The sequence below is a fragment of the Adiantum capillus-veneris genome, chromosome 19, assembly GCF_014529385.1.
Source record: "Adiantum capillus-veneris isolate H3 chromosome 19, ASM1452938v2, whole genome shotgun sequence".
Lineage (NCBI taxonomy): Eukaryota > Viridiplantae > Streptophyta > Polypodiopsida > Polypodiales > Pteridaceae > Adiantum > Adiantum capillus-veneris.
In genome coordinates, this window is record NC_140949.1 from 58631701 (window position 1) to 58648114 (window position 16414).

General features: G+C 42.0%; 1 protein-coding gene across 1 annotated transcript; it reads right to left on the reverse strand.

The window, feature by feature from the left end:
* Positions 1–9137: 9137 nt before the first annotated feature.
* Positions 9138–12037, reverse strand: LOC147434080 (uncharacterized). The gene is made up of 3 exons (XM_086490698.1): positions 11327–12037; positions 10063–10451; positions 9138–9862 (listed from the first exon to the last, which is right to left on the reverse strand). Exons 1-3 carry the CDS (start codon positions 11427–11429, stop codon positions 9458–9460), a joined length of 897 nt encoding a protein of 298 aa, XP_086346824.1. The 5' UTR covers positions 11430–12037; the 3' UTR covers positions 9138–9457.
* Between the last annotated feature and the right edge of the window lie 4377 nt (positions 12038–16414).

Below are 16414 nucleotides of genomic sequence, written 5' to 3' on the forward strand. Positions count from 1 at the left end.
AATGTCTGATTGATGTACATCCCAACCAAAATGAGCTGCCAATGCACATAGAAAACGCACAGTAGTCATACGACAAGTGGGAGCAAAATTCTCTTCATAATCTATGCCTTTTTGTTGTGCATAACCCTTTGCAACAAGTCGAGCCTTATGGCGATCGATCTCACCATCCGGCTTGCGTTTCAACTTGTAAACCCACTTCGTACCAATGGCCTTTTTGCCAGGAGGCAAATCACATAAAGTCCATGTGTCATTCTCTATAAGTGCATCATATTTTGATTTCATGGCAGCAATCCAATTTTCTGAATTCTGTGCTTCATCAAAAGACAGAGGCTCCTCAACATCATGTAAACTAGACACAGCCAAAGCATAACAATCTCATGCATAAGATGCATGGCGAGAGCCTGAACGAGTACGACTAGATAAAGGTGCATCCAATTTACTGTCACGCAAAGTGTGCACCAGCCATTTTGGCATATCTCTAGCCTGCTCATTTTCAGCCCTTTCCTCATCAAGTACATCATGTACATCTGCATCAGTAATAGGCTGTTCTAAAACATTTTCAGAAACCCCCACCCCCATAGGCTGTACATTTGCCTCATTGGAACTTACATTCGTATTTCCACCACTGAAAAGAGGCAACAAAGTGTCATAAATGTCCTGTGAGCTTACATTACTGTCTCTAGTACATGACAGCAAGGGCTGAACAGAATCTTCCACAAACACTACATCCCGTGAAACCAGAATACGTTTTGTTTGCGGATGATACAACCTGTAACCTTTGCTTTCAGCACTATAACCAACAAAAATACATTTGACAGCCTTATCATCCAATTTTCTGCGCTGCACTTGTGGCACCAAAGCATATGCCAAACAACCAAAAACACGCATGTGCTCAATAGAAGGATTTCTATCATGCCATGCTTCATATGGAGTAATAGACTGCAAAGCTTTCGTAGGACACCTGTTAAGTACATAAGTGGCACACATGATGGCCTCAAGCCAAAAAGAATGCGGCAAAGCTTGACTTTTGACCATACATCGTGCCATTTCCGTTAGTGACCTGTTTTTCCTCTCAGCAACACCATTTTGCTGAGGTGTATAAGGCACTGTACATTGGTGTTTTATCCCACGACTAGCCAGAAATGCATTAAATTCATGAGACATATACTCCCCCCCTCGATCGGAACGGAGGGTGTCCATAGTACATTTTGAGACATTTTCAGCCATAGCCAAAAATTGTTTGAAGCACATAAAAACTTCGGACTTCGCTTTAAGCGGAAATACCCATGCATGCCTGGAGTAATCATCAATGAAAGTCACGAAGTACAGGTAATTGCCCAAGGACGGAGTTTACATGGGCCCACAAACATCACTATGCACAAGCTGCAACCTGCATGTGGCCCTAACTGAACCATCCTTTGGAAACTTAGAACGCTGCATTTTACCCAGAATACAGCCTTCACAAACATGTTTGACAGGTGCTTCAAGAGGCGGCAAAGAAGCAACCATATCAGATTTCTGTAAACGCAGCAAACTGGCAAAATTCAGATGACCAAAACGTGCATGCCAAAGTTTTGCATCTAAAATAGCCCTTGAATCTGCAACAGCATTTGCAAAATTTTGTCCACACTTGTCATACAAAGTGAGCTTATACAGCCCACTGCACAAAAGCCCAGATGCAACAATTTCATCACCAAAACTGAGATCATGAACTGTACATCTGTCATCCACAAATTTGACTACAAGTCCAAGTCTAGCAAGTGCGGATACAGACAAGAGATTCTTCTTGATCCCAGGTACATAAAGTGCATCAACAAGTGTGAAGGAACTGCCATTAGCAGCAGTGAGCACAATCTTTCCAACTCCCTGAACTGGATAAGAGGCGTTGTTGGCACAAGTGACTGAATTCCCATGAGGGACAGACTCGAGAGAGGTAAACAATTCACGATGTGAGGTAATGTGCTTTGTAGCACCACTGTCAAAATACCACACATGTGAATCTGCAGCAATTGACAAGCATGCATCATGGACAGCAGGATTGTAAGTGCACTCTGCGCTAAAAGCCCATTCTGCATCAACATCAGCATCACAATCTCCTTTCACAGAAGACTCAACAATGGCTGCATTTGTAGTGGAACCAGCATTTGCAGTGGAACCACCCTCTTTCTTCTTAGCCTCTTTGGCCTTCAACTTAGGACATGACTTGATCAAGTGATCATTGGCTTTACAATAATGGCAACGCATCTTCTTTTTGCCCTTATCACCAGAATTGCCAGACGAAGTGCTGCCAGCAGAAGCATTAGGAACAGAATTTTTGCCACTCGCAGCAGAACCATAAGAAGTGGCTGCATTACTGTTACCACCCTTTCTTTGAGAAGCAATAAAAGCCTGTTCAACTGCACGCTGCCTAGTCCTGTTTTTTCTAGAAAGTGACTCTTGCAACAGCAATGTGCATAATGCATCAAACTTGACAACTTCAGGATTTCCTTGGGTCATGAGTCTCCAAGTACTAGCAAAAGTCTGGTAGGAATCTGGTAAGGCATCAAGAACAGTCTGCACAAGGGAACTGTCCGAAATGACTTCACCTGCAGAAATGAGTTGCTCATTGATATCCTTGACACTAGCAAGGAAAGTGTCCATATCATCTTCCTCATGCATAATCTTCGACTCTAGCTCTTTACGCAGTAAAGCAATTTGATTTTGCTGAACGGATGTGAGGAATAATGGTGCGCTTCACAGACAACGCAATCAATGCATGAGCTTGTGCATCCTTAACATCCCAACAAGCTTGTTCTGCTGTAGGCAAAACAACTCTAACAGCTGCAATCCTTGCAGCAAGACCTGCAACATCCTCAACATCGCCTACATCTTCAGATCCAGGACGTACATCAATGCCCTGCACAATGTTCCAAACACCTTTTGACACAAGAACATGTTGCATCATATAAGCCCACATAGGGTAGTTGTCCCCATCCAACCTGTCCTCAGCAGCAAACATCTTGAACACATCTGTGTTGTTGTTGTCAGCCATGGTAAATGCTGCACCTGTTGTGAAAACTGCCCGAAAATAGGAGAAATGGAGCGGGAACAACTTGTGCTATATAGCACAAACCGTAGAAGACTATAAGGCACCTGTTATGCAGAAAACGGCAGTGACAGAAAATCTGCACAAAATGACGAAATAGCCTGTGCAGTACTGCCCGTAGTGGAAACGGAGGCCGAAATGAGCCCAAATCAAAATTCTGAGCAGACCTGCGAACGCTCGCCAAAGCTCACTGAAATTGGAGAAAGTGAGCAGGCGTGTGCTGGAGCAGCTGGCGACTAAGCCCGGGAGGACGTGACCTGCTCTGATACCAATTGTTGGAATTAGGGTTGCAGAGAAACACACACAGCTTGGAGAAGACGAAGGAAGCTCAAGGCACACAATAGAGAGTGTGTTACTTAGTGTGCAATGGAAAGATAGATAGCCCTAGAGTGATGGGCGTATATACAATGCACGGGGGAAAAAACCTCCTAAAGAGGGAAAAAATACCCCGGCGGCCCTAGTGTGTTCACACACATCACTACCACATGTATATGGTAACAAAAATTTTCCAAACCATTAAGATATTGGGAAGGTCATTGCTAAAGTTATGTTGCCCAATTTTATTCCTTACGTAATTTTCTAGTTCATTTTAGAATTATTAAGAAAAAATATTACATTAATTATTCATATGACCATTAAAATTGAAAAGCTTGTAATAAAAAAGTGAATTTTGATCCGTTAAAAATATTGAAATTTTTGAGAAAAAATTAAAGGTTATTTGTAATTTAATTCAATCAATTTTTATGAAATATTATTAAAATTAGGCTTCAAAATGTTAAAACTGTCTTAAAAAATTACCAATAGTGATCTTCTATTAGAATAACCAAAAATAATTAGGATAAACTTGAACCTTAATTTTTCAAATTATAAATAAAAATTTATATGTATATATATACAAGAAAAATCACAAGGATAATTTAATTATGATATAAATATAAAAAATAGTCCTTGGCTATATCCAATTATGAAAGCTATTATAGAGCCTACTTAATTAATACGAATTGCATTTATGCTAAAGATAGTAGCCTTAAAATAAAAAAATTAAATACAAAAAAATATGAGAGGGCATTTGATAGCCTTAGTGCATTATTAGCTACTATGAAAAATAAAGAGTAATAAAGTAATTTGAATGTAGTAGCTACCATCTACATATGTTATGGCACTTTGCAAGAGAGTTTGAGATCAAGCAGCAAACAACCATGAGGCCGATCCCACAACTTGGCAGCACCAATGGAGCGTGAGAAATCTTTATCAATTATACCTTCCATTGATGTTTTATAGGTTAGAAATGTCGTACGTGACCATAGAAAGTTAATAGGAAACCCATCTTAAGAATAACACTGACCGAACATAGAGTTTATCCTAGAAACACGATATTTGGTTATAAACTAGGAACGAAACATTTGGAACATACTATTAGGAAAGAATGATTGCCGAACCTTTCGGTATGGTTTATCTTAGAATCTCTACTTACTAGCATTGATACCAGGTGGCAATTGTCATGGCGTGAGAGGATTCCCAAGGTGCATCGCTACCTTTGTGACAGGAGTACAGGTTGGCGTAGCAAAATAATGTGGACTTCTTGTTTCGCTGCAAGGGGAGTTCGCTTAGGTTGTCTTAGCGAGCTACTTACCGAGCGATATGGGACGCTCAAGATGGCAAGGATTTTTTATCATGTATATACAAATCTATGTTGATTGTGCAAGTATAATTTTTTAAGAGAAACGTATTTCAAGAGTGTCTTGGAGAAAAATGAACTAACTCCTTCATTTTCAAAAGAATATTTTCAAATACTGTTTAAAAGGCTCTTGGAATGAATATGTGTCATAAACTAACAAAAGAACTTGAATGTTTTCAAAATGTGGTAGTAATTAAAAAACAAAAAGGCAAAGTGGTGTGAGAATGGTGTAGAAAGTGGGAGAATGATACCACCGTGGCAACATTTTAAGGACGGTTGGACACAATAACGCGAGTAGCTTTTTAAATTTTAGTTTATTTTTTTGTCAGCCTCGCGAGTGTGATGACTTGGTGACTAGGAGCCCTTTGCGACAACCCTCCTTTGAGTACTTAATCATTCCATCTTGGGCCTAATCATTATCTCAATCAACTTGTGAAAAATAGGTGATTAGGCTGTTTGCAATTGTGTGCTTATTTCCTCATTTTCTTGCATTTTTGGGTGAATTTTTTTTTATGATCAATCAACATAAATCACTCTCAGCAACCTATACCTATTCTCCTCCATGACCTTCCTTCTTTGCCTTCAATTAATATGAGATATATTGAAAATTGTGGTACACAAATAGCATTAGGACTCTAATATTTATAAGATTGTAGAAACATGTAAAATACCTCAAAAAAGACCGAGCCACCAAACATTGGTTTTAGACTAAACATTGAAGTATCGAGGGTCATTTGTTTTGGCATTTGAAGAGTGGTCAGTTTCATCAACGTGATTGTGACTCATTCCGTCTTCTTCTCTTTAAGTTAATATTAGAAAACCTCATTCTCAATAAAATGGGCATGCAATAAACCCTCCAAATCTTTTGCCAAAACCACCTCATATATCCTATTATTGGAAAGCACTTCAAAATTAGAATCTAGATCTTCAATCTCCGACAAATTTGGAGTTTGATAAAATTAGAATCTACATCTTCAATCTCCGACAAATTTGGAGTTTGATAAAATTAGAATCTACATCTTCAATCTCCGACAAATTTGGAGTGTGATATAACCAAGTTAAAATTTAATTTGCATTGTTAGAGTGGGGGATTTTTTCCACTGTACCGAATATTGAATCCTTCCAAACTATCACACTCATCAAGCTTGAGAACAAAATGAAGCACTCCTCTTGTTTCTTAAAATGTTAGATTGTAAAATTAGACCATTAGCGTTTGCAACATGGGGAGGTCCATGAACAGATTGTTGTACCTATCATATTGGATACTTCCACTTTGCCAGTCATATTGATAGTAAAGATGAAAAAGATTTCCCAAGAAGTCATTATGTGCATGATAAAGCTTGAGATTCTCTTTTCAAACACTTGCAATTTTTGGAAAAAGCTTCAGTTTAATCCTCTACTTAATAAATAGATGCCACTAAATGCTGGATGGTTGTATATACTCTTTCTCTAACTCCCACTAAGTCAAGCATGTCTTGTATTTCTTCCAGTGGCACACCATTCTTGGAGATAAATCGTTCCATCACTTTTGTTACACAAATTTAAATTTTTGTTATGACTTATCTCTGTCACAAGAGCTTTTAATTGTCGGCTTTAATTGCCTTCAGCTAGAGATTGAGATCTACCTTCTCTATATCTGGATGAATGGCACAACTAGAGAAGCACAAGCCAAAAATAGATAAAGCAAATAACATATTTTACAAAGAGAACTCACTTTAGTGCTTGGATTTGTTTTAACTTCAAGCCATCTAAAATGGACTTCAATGTTTCTAAATTTCACAGTTTCTTCTTTCGCACACGCACGCCCAAAGATGTATCTTTCTCCCAAAAGCTAGTGTTTGTTCTTGGAAATGTGTTATTTGGTGTGCTTGCTATTCTAATGAAGCTTTATCAACTTTATATAATTAAGCAAGCCTAGCAATTTCAAAAGCCTGGAGATGCATACCGGAGTTATGCATGACATTTATCTGGTCAAAGCGTTGCAATACCCAAGTGTATCAATCTCTCCTTCACCAATAAACATCAATAAAGTAGAGAATTTGAAAAAATTGAGCAATAAGAAGTCGTAGGATCAATAGAAAAGAGGGATCCATGAGACCAAAGGTCAAATGTATTGCTTGCCCTCGTTTAATGTGATACAAGTTACGGGTTTAGTCTGCTTGTAAGTTGGCTCATGTTGGAATCTAAATCAACATATAGTCAAGTAGATTAAACTACCAACCATCTTCATGTACATGGTAGCGTTCTCAAGTAGACCTACATCATTCCCCAACTTCAATGCACAGATGGTATATGAATTTTAGTGGTGTTTCCTTGGGCTATGGAAGGAGTCATTATTTGTGTGGAAGGGGAGAGGGAGAAGAAACAAATTGAGTGAAACATTCCTAGCATACAAGTAGCAAAACATAGGATTCTCCCTCGAAAATTAGAATAGAGCAATAATTATAAATTAAAAAGTTCATTTTCCAATGATTAGGGCTTTGATGAGTAATGTGTGAAATTTTTAGATAGTAGACTTTTGAGGCCTTCATACATATTATTTAAAGAGAGGCAGAAAAGACATTTTCATAGACAACCCCGCAAAAGACATCCAAAATGTGCTAATGACTAAATTAGGCACATGCACACCTTCCAAACCAAGATTCCACCTTCACAACCAATGCACACACCCCATTCCTTTATCCTCAAACAATGAATATATTGTTTTCTTGTTACTCGAGCAATGAACACATCCTAGTACCCACAATAATATGAAAGCTTGAACATCATACCCCAACCATCCACCATTGGCTCACAAATACAACACAGCCAATAATTACCAACACATGGTGCTCAAGAACTCAATTTGGAGCCCCCCTCTTCTTATCGTCGGAACTAGTAAAAGTATGTGAGTTCACATTATATTTATGAAGGAAGCATTGCCCCCTCTGCATCAGTAGTATGAGGAAGATGAAAAAGCTCCCAATCCAGGAGAAACTCCAGTGGACCAGGCATCCAAGCATTTAGAGAACAAGGAACCTGAGCATGTCTGCAATCGGGTACACCTCGAATCTAATCATGGAGTTCCAAGATACACACTTGCTGAGTGTGCTCGGATCATAAGAATTGCTATGGGCAACGAGTTTCCATCCACTACCATGTAAGGATTCCATATCCCAGGATTCGTCACTAGCGTGACTTTGTTGTATGCTGACTGGCTGCTCGTGGGACACACGGATGCAGAGATGTCACCACAGTAAACAAGTGGTCCATATGTGAATTTGCATAAGTTTACACTGACATTGATTGCCCTTCAGATCCATTTGTGCCAATCACATGCACACAATTAGCCACACCACATAAGCAGTTAGCAAAAGGGATCAGCATTATTTAATAGAGCTACACATAATCCTTGTCCTTCTCTATTTTCATACATAAAATCAACTACCCACGACATTTGATACTCGCACAAGGTCACTGATGATCAATTTGGACTCGGGCAAAATACTCCACCTCAACACTCTTGTGACATCAACACTAGCACACTCAGAAAAGGTTCTCCTTCCACGTACACAACTTCTCCCAGTGACCAATAAATAACTGAATACAAACGATACAATTTCTCCGCCGAGAACGCGAGATTATTGGCACAGATGGAGCTTTTTTGCCACTAGTATTAATCCTCGTTACATCCTCCAAAACCTTCCCAAATATGACCTCAGGAGAAGAAAAGGCACCAGACACTGAGAAGAGAAAAATAGTAGCACTTCAGGAAGCTACATTACCCTCTCATCCATTCAAAATATGCTGTTATAGAAATAAAAAATGACAAGACATGTAGCAACTTTATCTTTCAACAACTGCCATTAAGAGGACACAGAAATTAGCAGTGTGTTCAATGCCAAGGATCGATCACTTCCTTGCCGTCAGCAAAATCATATAGCACCTCATCTTCACTTTTGACTCAGCGCACTAGAGGGGAAAGAAGAATAAAAAGACGAGTAGACATTTCTTCACTACACAGTTCGCACCCAATGTCATCATTCATGGTAAGGAGATTCACCAGGAGCATTCCACCAATGTTCAAATATTCATGAGCACAGGAGAAACGCAAACACATGTGCTCAAGACCGTTTCTCTCACACTCATTTGCATGGAAGGTAAGGTATAAATGCCATTCCTGAAAACAAACAATGGCTTCACTGACAGTTCAGCCCACAAGAGCTTTGCATTAGAAATTTCACATCCACAAGGAACATGGCAAACAACCAGTTCAATCGAATGACGCAAATTCCCAAATAATCTAGCCTTTGGGAAACAGAGGGCCGTGCTTTTTTTTTTTTTGGGGGGGGGGGGGGGGGGGGGGGGAGGGAGATAAACATATGGACGTATGCATACTGCAAAAAATCAGGCCTGCTTTGCATTAATAATTGCCAGCTTTGCATTGATAATTGCCAGCTTTGCATCAATTCATATACTATATACAACTACTGTACAAATATTAATCTCTACATAGTACTCTTTAGACATAAGATTGTCATAAGAGAGCGGCACTGTAGGTAATTGGTATGATTTCATCATGCCAAACCTGTCAAGCACTTATTGGTAGTCTGATTAAGTTCTGACAAAAATCGAAGGGTTAATTAGTACTAAATTTACTCTCATAGCACAATCCTAAGGTGTTTCACCAGTGCATAACTAGAAGCAGAATCAATTTAGGGCTCCACATGTCCATGGTACGTCAAACCACTAAACTGATCCTCATAATTAAAGTAGAATCCATCCTCATAGTAAATGCCATTGGTGGTAAGCTGATGAACAAGAAGGGGCAAGTTGGGCCCAAAAATGTCGTCGGTGAGGAAAGATGGCGCGCTCTCACTGTCCATCTTCACATTGACAGAGCAAGCCAACCCAGAATCGAGCTCCACAAAAGATGGCACAATCATCTCCATACCTGCTGCTACTCCTAGTATGGGATAACTCTGACCAGAGTCTTGCACTTCGCTTTGATCTTCGCTGGATTTAGTAGGAGATGTTAGCTCTGACTTACCTTCAGATCCTACTCCCGTTAGCCCGTCGCGACTCCCCACACTCTCCAGAAGATTCATCAAATGCACAACCTGCCATTGCAGTGCAAACAACATGATGCATCAGCAGCTGCAAACAAGAAGACTAGACATCAGCGCACACACAGAAAACCAAGCAAATCCACCCAAACAGTGTGTCAGGTTCAATGAAACCTTAAGTAAATACTAGCCCAATCAAAATATCAAAGGTGCTAAATCCTGCTTGAAGGTGAATTGAGTGTTAAGCGTGAAACCTCAGCCTGCAATCGCTTGTTCTCCTCTGTCGCCACCTCTTGCTCGAGCAATATGCTCTCTTTCTCCTTCATGACAGCATCATACTTGGCCTTCAAGGTCTCATAATCCTGCTCAAGCTGCTTGTTCTTCCAGCGCGCACGCCTGTTCTGGAACCAAATCGCAACCTGGCGAGGGCGTATTCCCAACCTCTTCGCCAGAAGGGCTTTCCTTTCAGGCTCAAGCTTGAGGTCCATGTTGAAACTCGTCTCCAAAAACTTGACTTGCTCAACGGTAAGCCGCCGTTTCTTTTCAGTTGGGTTGGACAGCTCATCACTCAATTCGTCTTCCTCGATCTCATCTTTCACTATGTACTGGTGAGAGCGCTTCTTATTTCCTCCTTTGTAGAGGTCTGTTAGTGAAGAACACAATGGAAGGATTTAAGCTCACAAAGACAAGAACCAGTGGAAACCGATGAGTGGAAAAAAAGGAAAAAAAACACGATGGTACAGTGTCAAGCGACAATAGTGCACATAGCATACTGGCAAACACAGAAAGCCTCATGAATTGCATGCAGAGGATGCAAGGCTTGACATATGAATCTGCCCCAGCCAAACTCTCTTCCGCACGCAATCATCCTCGGATCAAGAAATCATATGCCGATAACAGCACAAACTCATCAAGGCAGGGAGGTCAAAGTCCGTTATCACCAGCATCTACATCCGGAAATCCTCAGCACTCTCCATTCATTTACTTCCATACTTACATATCGATAATCAGCAAAAGACGCGACTGCTTATGGTAACCACTTATCTATCCCCTTGCAAGGAAATTATTATATTTAGATTAATAACCTTATAGCATTCACACTCAAAGCAGCAATTCCGGAGCTACTATCAGAACCATATCACAAATCCCCACCTTTTGCATACATGGACCTTGACGACAGTAGGATATCAGTAGCCAGTTACCAATCTCCTTCAAGACAGGCTTTGCCTCATACGGCAATAACAGCGCCACAGAACCGTGAAAATAATAGGATGAGTGACCTCCCAGGTAAGCCTTCATGCTGCACATTTTGCTACCATGTGCGGCAGGAGGGTCGACCTCAATTGCCCCAATCAGTGCACACATATACAATCAGCATCCTCTGAAGACTCACTACTAGCGGCACAGGATAAAACATACGACAGAACAATGCAAAACTCACAATCCCCACGTGGAGAAGTGAGCAAGCACTCACACGCACACGCACACACAACTATAGATCCTGAAGAATACACATACCTTGAGAGAATGATGAATGACCAGGGGACAGAAATCCTAGCAGATTTTCATCACAGTCAGCTTGAAAAGCCTTCATGGATCCGGACGGCACACTCCATTCCATGGCCGCCTCTGAATCGGCTCCTCCTTTATGAGATGCAGACTTGCTCTTGCCCTAAACAGACTTTTTACAGAAGAAGGGAAGCAGAGAAGATGAGAGAGATGCTTTGAAGGAGAGAGAGGTGGGGTGCAAAAAGAGGAGAAAGCAATCTGCGCAGTAGAATAGTCAGAACATGAAGAGGGAGACATGGTGCAGGTGAACGGCGAGGGCGTGGGGATGCATGACTTGCTTGGCCATCTTGAAGCCGATAGGGATTTCCAAGCAGAGAGCCATGGAGAAGACTTCAGCTCAGCAAGCGCCCGAGGGCACGCGTGGCCAGGAAGAGGAGATACGAGCAGAGCGATCGACTACCAAAAGAAGGCGAAGCAGCTATAGTTCATTCAGAGACGCAGGAGACAGTGAAAGGAGGAGGGGGAGAAGAGCATAGTAGCTCGGCGCAGCAGGGAGCAACTTATAACAGGCCTTGCACGCGCATACACACACGCACGCGCGCTCAGAGAGCGAACCTTGTGCTAGTGAAGCGCTCAGGTGTCGCGGGGAGAGATAAAGGGGCGCCTGGGAAAATGATGGAGATGAAGGAGACGCAGACGAGAGAACGTGATGGAGAGCTTGGGGGGATGAGAAGAGAGTGGGCTGTGAGAGAATGTGAAGGGGGGAGAGAGGAGAGAGGAAAAGGGTTTTACAGAGTGTGTGTGTGTGTGTGAGAGAGAGAGATAGAGAGAGAGAGAGAGAGAGAGAGCGTGCACACCAAAAACTTCAAAGGCCTAGAAAATGTGGGTGTTTGGGTGTACGTGTGTGTGTGTTGTGTGCGCGCGCGCACACAATGCCGAGGGCTACCCGGGCCCCGGCTACCCAATAGGAGAAACGAGCGCAGAGAGGTCCCCACAGCTGCCTGTGTGTAGAGAGAGACGAATTCGAACTTCGAAGAGACCCTAGTGCGGATATTGTGTGTGTGTGTGTGTGCGCGCGCGCGCGCGCGGTTTCAGTGTAGAAACGGGTGCACCCCAGTGCCCTAAAACAGAGTTCCCATGTGTGAATGTGCCTCTGGAGGCAAGCAGGGGTGCCCACCTTGCTTTGTGGTGGTCCCCACCGCTGCCCTATTTTCGTGTGCAGTATGCGTGCGTGTGGGCGCGCAGCTGACCAGTGACCTCATGTGTCATGACGCCATGGAAACTTTGCAGACATGGCGACACGCACCCTTCAGTGTTCACTCTGCACAAAACAGAGGACCTTTTCCCCTCTCCACCCAAAAGCAAAATAGAACCAGCTTTTTGGAATTTCTTCCCATTGTTGAAGGTATCTTCCAACTTTCCAACCAAGAAATTGATAGATAGCCCGCTGCCCCATCCCGCACACTACTTGGAGGGGCTCCAACACATACTGCTATATGCACATCTTCTCAACTGGAGAGAGTGCCTGTCATAGAAGAGGTTGTTTTACCTCCAGCTGCCATTGCGAGCTGGCAAAGTGTTGTAAGAGCTCTAAGCTTTCACTATTTTCAAAATTTTAGCAATGTCTGAAGCCCCTCTAACCACTGCATTACTCTTTACCATAGAGTGCGGGGAAGGTAGTATGGAGAAACTTTATGCACGTCCATTGTAATGTACACCTACGCATTGTTATCCATTACACCCTTGAGGGGCAACAATGCATTACTTCTTGTGTGACGCCATTTTTCCAACGCATTTAGGGTCTCTAGACCCCACTACCCGTAGGTGTGACTCGGCTCTAACATCCACTGCTCCAAAGATTTCTCAATTTGCATAAAATTAAAACTGGATAAAAGAATAAACTTGTGCATTGCTAAATTTGATATACCTATTTCAGTGGCGGCCATGTCTCGCCATGGCTCAGGGAGCTGAGAGAGGAGATCTATGGTTGAGCTTAGGCTATGGTCATATAAGGGCTCAGTTATCCTACTAAGCCTCTTGCACATTGAATGAGTGATAATTGAGCCATGATCACGGTCACGTGTGAGCACAATTATCGACGATTACCTGCATGTGGCAATCAACAAAAGCTACATGGAGGATATTACCTTGCTAGAAGGTAGAGAAGAGAGAGGATCTAGAGAGAGAATGTTAATTTCTTTGAAAGCGGCCGGCATTATATGTATTACAAACACCCCTTAGTGCAACTATGCCAAAATCAGCACAGTTACAAAAGGCCATGCTCGGTAGTACTAAGCTGGCTCAGTAGGATACGTGTGACCACATTTCGGGCTCAGTTATCTGCCTAAGGTACTAATAATTTAGCCTCGCGTGACCATCGCCTTATGCAATGGTCACACGAGACTCAGTTATCGATTATTTGGGCAGATAATTGAGCCTACATTGTAGGCACGCGGATATAATTGAGCCGGCTCATTTCTAATGTGCAAGCAAATTTGCTACTATGCTGATTTAATCGGATGGGCTTTAATGGAATCACTATCAACAACCCTAAATCAATTGTTGTCCGCGTATGTGGCCGAGCAGCAGTCACTTAGAGCTTTTGCCGCACACACGGTGGACCCCAACAGACTCGCTCTGCTTGTCTCTCTACTACCCAGCCGATAACTATTGTCTCCTCAACGCGCTACTCTGAAGGCAAAACAGTCGCGTGACCACTCAAAAGTTGTAGTTTTGTGAGCCATCATTAATACGAGCATAGTTGGGGCTCAGTTACTTGAACGGAGAATTGAGCCTCATGTGACCACACCCTTAGGTGTTAAGATCATGATACAATGTGTCGATTGACTACGAGGGCTAGTGAAACTGGGGGGAGATGAAGCATAAACTATGGAACCAAGGCCTAGTTCACCGAAACATTCTAATAGTTCGATCCAACTGCCAAAATTTCCAGGCAGTACATGGTGTGTAATGGGAATTATTGATCCCCTTTAACAGACCCTCTACCAAATAGTAAGAAGGATTCTATTGTTGTCTTTCTCATATGGGAATGGTCGATCAAAATATTGAAATTTTACAAAATTAAAAGTGGGAAATATTTGGCACGAAGTATGCATAGCAATTTAGCATCGGAATTGTGACCCTATATAAGGGCACCCGCTTAGGCCCTGTAGATTGCAAGGCCCTTGAGGAGGTGGAGGACCCTTACAATTTGAAACAAAGGCTATAGTCAACAAGACACCAGAATGTTGACCTCCACAAGGTTGTAAGAGTGCTTTCGCACACATTCATAGGCAATGTTTTGGTGATGTTGTCATTTTTGGCCAATAATGCGCAACGAAGCCTTTGAGAGTCTAACTCTGCCAACTTTTGCAGAGTTGGCTTTGGCGTTGTTTGGTTGGGAGGAAGGGACAAAGGCAACAACCTCTGCCATGTAGGATGCAGTGTTCGCCAATTGCTCAAAGACAAACAAGCAACTTTAACTTCAACAAAGCTTCTCACCTGTGAGAAACCTACCTAAACCACCTAGTTTTGTCCAAAATATCATGTTGTTGCCGATTAAAAGGTGATTGTCTAAAAAATCTTTTCTGAGGCCTTAACTTTAAGACTGAGCCCCCTCATGGATGAGTTTATATTGAAGGAATAAAAAGGATTTATCAAGGGCAGGTACATTTTGGATGCAATTATTTCCATATGGGAGGGTTGTGATTTTGCAGAAGAGACTAGTCAGGACTCCATATTCTTCAAGATTGATTTTGACAAGGCCTATGAAAAAATTGAGTGGGATTTTATTCTTCAGATCATGCATGACATGGTTTTGTGAAAAGACATGCAAGGTTGTCCTGTGTTGGCACATAAGCCAAGCTGATCTCTCCTGCTGAGAGCCTCTCCCTGACATAGTGGTAATGCACCTCAATGTGCTTTGTGCGAGCATGAAAAATTGGGTTCCTCACAACTACCAATGCGCTCTAACTGTCAGTGTAGATAGTGTTGGCAGTGTCCTATCCAACACCCAAATCAGCCATAAGGCGTTTGAGCCATACACACTCAATTGTAGCTGTGAAGACTGCCCTGTACTCAACCTCACAACTAGAAGTGGCCACAGTAGGTTCCTTCTTGCTCAACCGTGATATACATGAACTGCCAAGCATGAAACAAAAGCCACTTGTGGACACTCTCGTGTCAAAACAACCAACCCAATCTGAGTCCGAAAAAGCATGTAAGTCTGACAGCAATGATCCCCCCTTGGGTTAAAACAAGCCAAGATGTAAAGTGCCACTAAGGTAGCAAAAAATCCTCTTGACAGCCTGCCAATGCTTAGACCCTGAGCTATGCATAAATCTGCTGACCTGTGAGAGTGCAAACTGAATATCCGACCTCGTGTTGCATACATAAATGAGGCAGCCAACAGCAATTTGGTAAAGAGTGACATCAGCAGGATCACCAACATCATGTAGAATCAACTTCAAACCTGTTTCCATGGGAGTGGCAATAGGTTTGCAATCCTCAAGTCCAAACTTACATAGTAATGTCTCTATGTAACTTTTCTGACACAAGGCAATACCACCATCACACTGCTTAAACTGTCTACCCAAGTAATGATGCAATAGCCCCAAATCTTTCATCTTGAAAGTAGCATTCAAATCAGCCTTAAATTCAGCAATATGTCTCTCATTTGGTCCAGTGAGTAGCAAATCATCGACATAAAGAACCACAATGAGAAGTACATCACCCTCACACTTTACATACAATGTACTTTCTGTTGGACTGTTACGAAAGCCTTGTTTGACCAAATGAGTGTCAGCTTTCTCATACCAAGCAAGAGGAGATTGCTTCAACCCATACAAAGCTTTCTTACATCTATACACTTTGTCCTCTTGTCCTTTCTTAACAAAACTGCGAGGTTGCGTTACATAAACTTCCTCAAATATGTCACCATTCAAGAAAGCAGTAACAATGTCTGATTGATGTACATCCCAACCAAAATGAGCTGCCAATGCACATAGAAAATGAGTGTCAGCTTTCTCATACCAAGCAAGAGGAGATTGCTTCAACCCATACAAAGCCTTCTTACATCTGTACACTTTGTCCTCTTGT

What these genes read in the sequence shown, in the direction of transcription:
- LOC147434080 (XM_086490698.1), bottom strand. Translation starts at nt 11,429, where the DNA reads ATGGAATGGAGTGTGCCGTCCGGATCCATGAAGGCTTTTCAAGCTGAC. An exon ending in TCATTCATCATTCTCTCAAG is followed by an intron (nt 10,452 to 11,326) that starts GTATGTGTATTC and finishes CTTCACTAACAG; the next exon opens with ACCTCTACAAAGGAGGAAAT. An exon ending in ACAAGCGATTGCAGGCTGAG is followed by an intron (nt 9,863 to 10,062) that starts GTTTCACGCTTA and finishes CTGCAATGGCAG; the next exon opens with GTTGTGCATTTGATGAATCT.